A 2,182-nucleotide genomic window follows, 5' to 3' on the forward strand; every position below is an offset into this window, starting at 1 on the left:
GGAAAAAATATAATTCCCTTTAACTTTAAAGAAATCTAAAAAGCAACCAGGAGCTTTGGCCCAGATTTGTCAGAAGTATAAAGATTTCAATTCTTTCTAAAGCATTCTCTTTACATTCTTCAGAATATAAAAAGAAATATATTATATTCTTGGGTGTCAATTATTCCTACCTCTATTCTCTTTCATTGGGAATCTTTTACACCAATGTACTGGTCAGAGTCTGTTGATTTGCTTGTCTAAAATGTTCTTAACTTAAAGAAAATTGGAAATAAATACTAGAGGAATAGCTGAAATGTGAAATGTGGAGAGGTTTATTAAACTCATTAAAATGCAATATCCAATAAAAATAAACTTCTATTTCTTTTTTTGTCCCCAGGTCTGGAAAGAAATAACAGACCGGCCAGTGGTCCAATCCCCTGTCCAGGTGATTTTGCTGGTTCTAATGTATTTGGATTGCCATGCACATAACATCCTATTATGGCACAGTGCCTGTGAATGCCCTACCTGAAAACAGTGATGTATCTCCATGAATCCATCTTTTCCTTTCAAAACTGTGAATAAGACGGATGATTTTAGAGTTCTACCCAAATCAGACAGACTCAATATAATGAATTTGGAGAAAATCAGAAAGCAGAAGAGGAACAGTAACACTGACTGAGAAACTTCTTTTGTTTGCATCAGGAGGCCCAAGGACACTATGTCCATTTCCAACATCACAGTCTACACGCCCTCTGTGTTGACACTAATAGGGATCCCAGGCCTAGAATCTGTGCAGTGCTGGATTGGGATTCCATTCTGTGCCATTTATCTCATTGCTATGATTGGAAATTCCTTGCTTCTGATCATCATCAAATCTGAGCACAGTCTCCATGAGCCCTTGTACATTTTCTTAGGCATGCTAGGAGCCACAGACATTGCACTTGCTAGCAGCATTATGCCCAAGATGCTTGGAATATTCTGGTTTAATGTGCCTGAAATCTATTCTGATTCCTGCTTGCTTCAAATGTGGTTCATCCACACATTTCAGGGTATAGAGTCCGGCATCCTCGTGGCCATGGCCCTGGACCGTTATGTGGCCATCTGTTATCCACTAAGACATGCCAACATCTTCACCCACCAGCTTGTCATTCAGATAGGAACTATGGTCGTACTCAGGGCTGCTATTCTTGTAGCCCCATGCCTAGTACTGATAAAGTGCCGGTTTCAATTTTATCACACAACAGTCATTTCCCACTCCTACTGTGAGCATATGGCCATTGTGAAACTAGCGGCAGCAAATGTTCAAGTCAACAAAATCTATGGTTTGTTTGTGGCCTTCACTGTTGGAGGATTTGACCTCACATTCATCACATTGTCCTACATCCAGATATTTATCACAGTTTTTCGTTTGCCCCAGAAGGAGGCTAGGTTTAAAGCATTCAATACCTGCATTGCTCACATGTGTGTCTTCCTCCAGTTCTACCTCCTTGCCTTCTTCTCCTTCTTCACACAGAGGTTTGGGTCTCACATCCCCCCTTATATCCATATTCTCTTTTCTAGCATTTACTTGCTGGTCCCTCCATTTCTCAATCCACTTGTCTATGGTGCAAAGACCACACAGATTCGCATCCATGTGGTGAAAATGTTCTGTTCATGAAATCCACCGTAATTAATGCCTACATGCTTTTTTCTTTTGCAATAGTAACCGTATCAAAACAAAACAAAAACACATATTATTTGAGATGCTGGGTTTGTGAAATCTGCCAGCATAATAGCTGGTTTTAGATCATCATAGCTCATATCAATCAATGGAGTTGTGAATTCTACCTGACTAATGAAAGTGAGAAGTGTGAAATGCCAGGAAAAATAAAATGAGTGAAGTAGTGAATATGTATTGTTTATTTTTTCTTTTATTCTTTTTTTTTTTTTTTTTTTTTTTTTTGAGACGGAGTCTCGCTCTGTCGCCCAGGCTGGAGTGCAGTGGCGCAATCTCGGCTCACTGCAAGCTCCGCCTCCCGGGTTCACGCCATTCTCCTGCCTCAGCCTCACCGAGTAGATGGGACTACAGGCGCCCGCCACCACGCCTGGCTAATTTTTTGTATTTTTTTTTTTTTTTAGTAGAGACGGGGTTTCACCGTGGTCTCGATCTCCTGACCTCGTGATCCGCCTGCCTCGGCCTCCCAAAGTGCTGGGATTACAAGCG

General features: G+C 41.0%; 1 protein-coding gene across 1 annotated transcript; it reads left to right on the forward strand.

Annotated features, from left to right (window-relative positions):
• The first annotated feature begins 697 nt into the window (after nucleotides 1-697).
• On the forward strand, nucleotides 698-1,636 carry OR52A1 (olfactory receptor family 52 subfamily A member 1). The gene has a single exon (XM_055281324.1). The coding sequence runs from the start codon at nucleotides 698-700 to the stop codon at nucleotides 1,634-1,636; it is 939 nt and encodes a 312-aa protein (XP_055137299.1).
• Nucleotides 1,637-2,182: the final 546 nt, after the last annotated feature.

This window comes from Symphalangus syndactylus, chromosome 6 (genome assembly GCF_028878055.3).
Source record: "Symphalangus syndactylus isolate Jambi chromosome 6, NHGRI_mSymSyn1-v2.1_pri, whole genome shotgun sequence".
NCBI classification, from domain to species: Eukaryota; Metazoa; Chordata; class Mammalia; order Primates; family Hylobatidae; genus Symphalangus; species Symphalangus syndactylus.

Coding starts and splice junctions, on each gene's coding strand:
- OR52A1 (XM_055281324.1), top strand. CDS start 698: ATGTCCATTTCCAACATCACAGTCTACACGCCCTCTGTGTTGACACTA.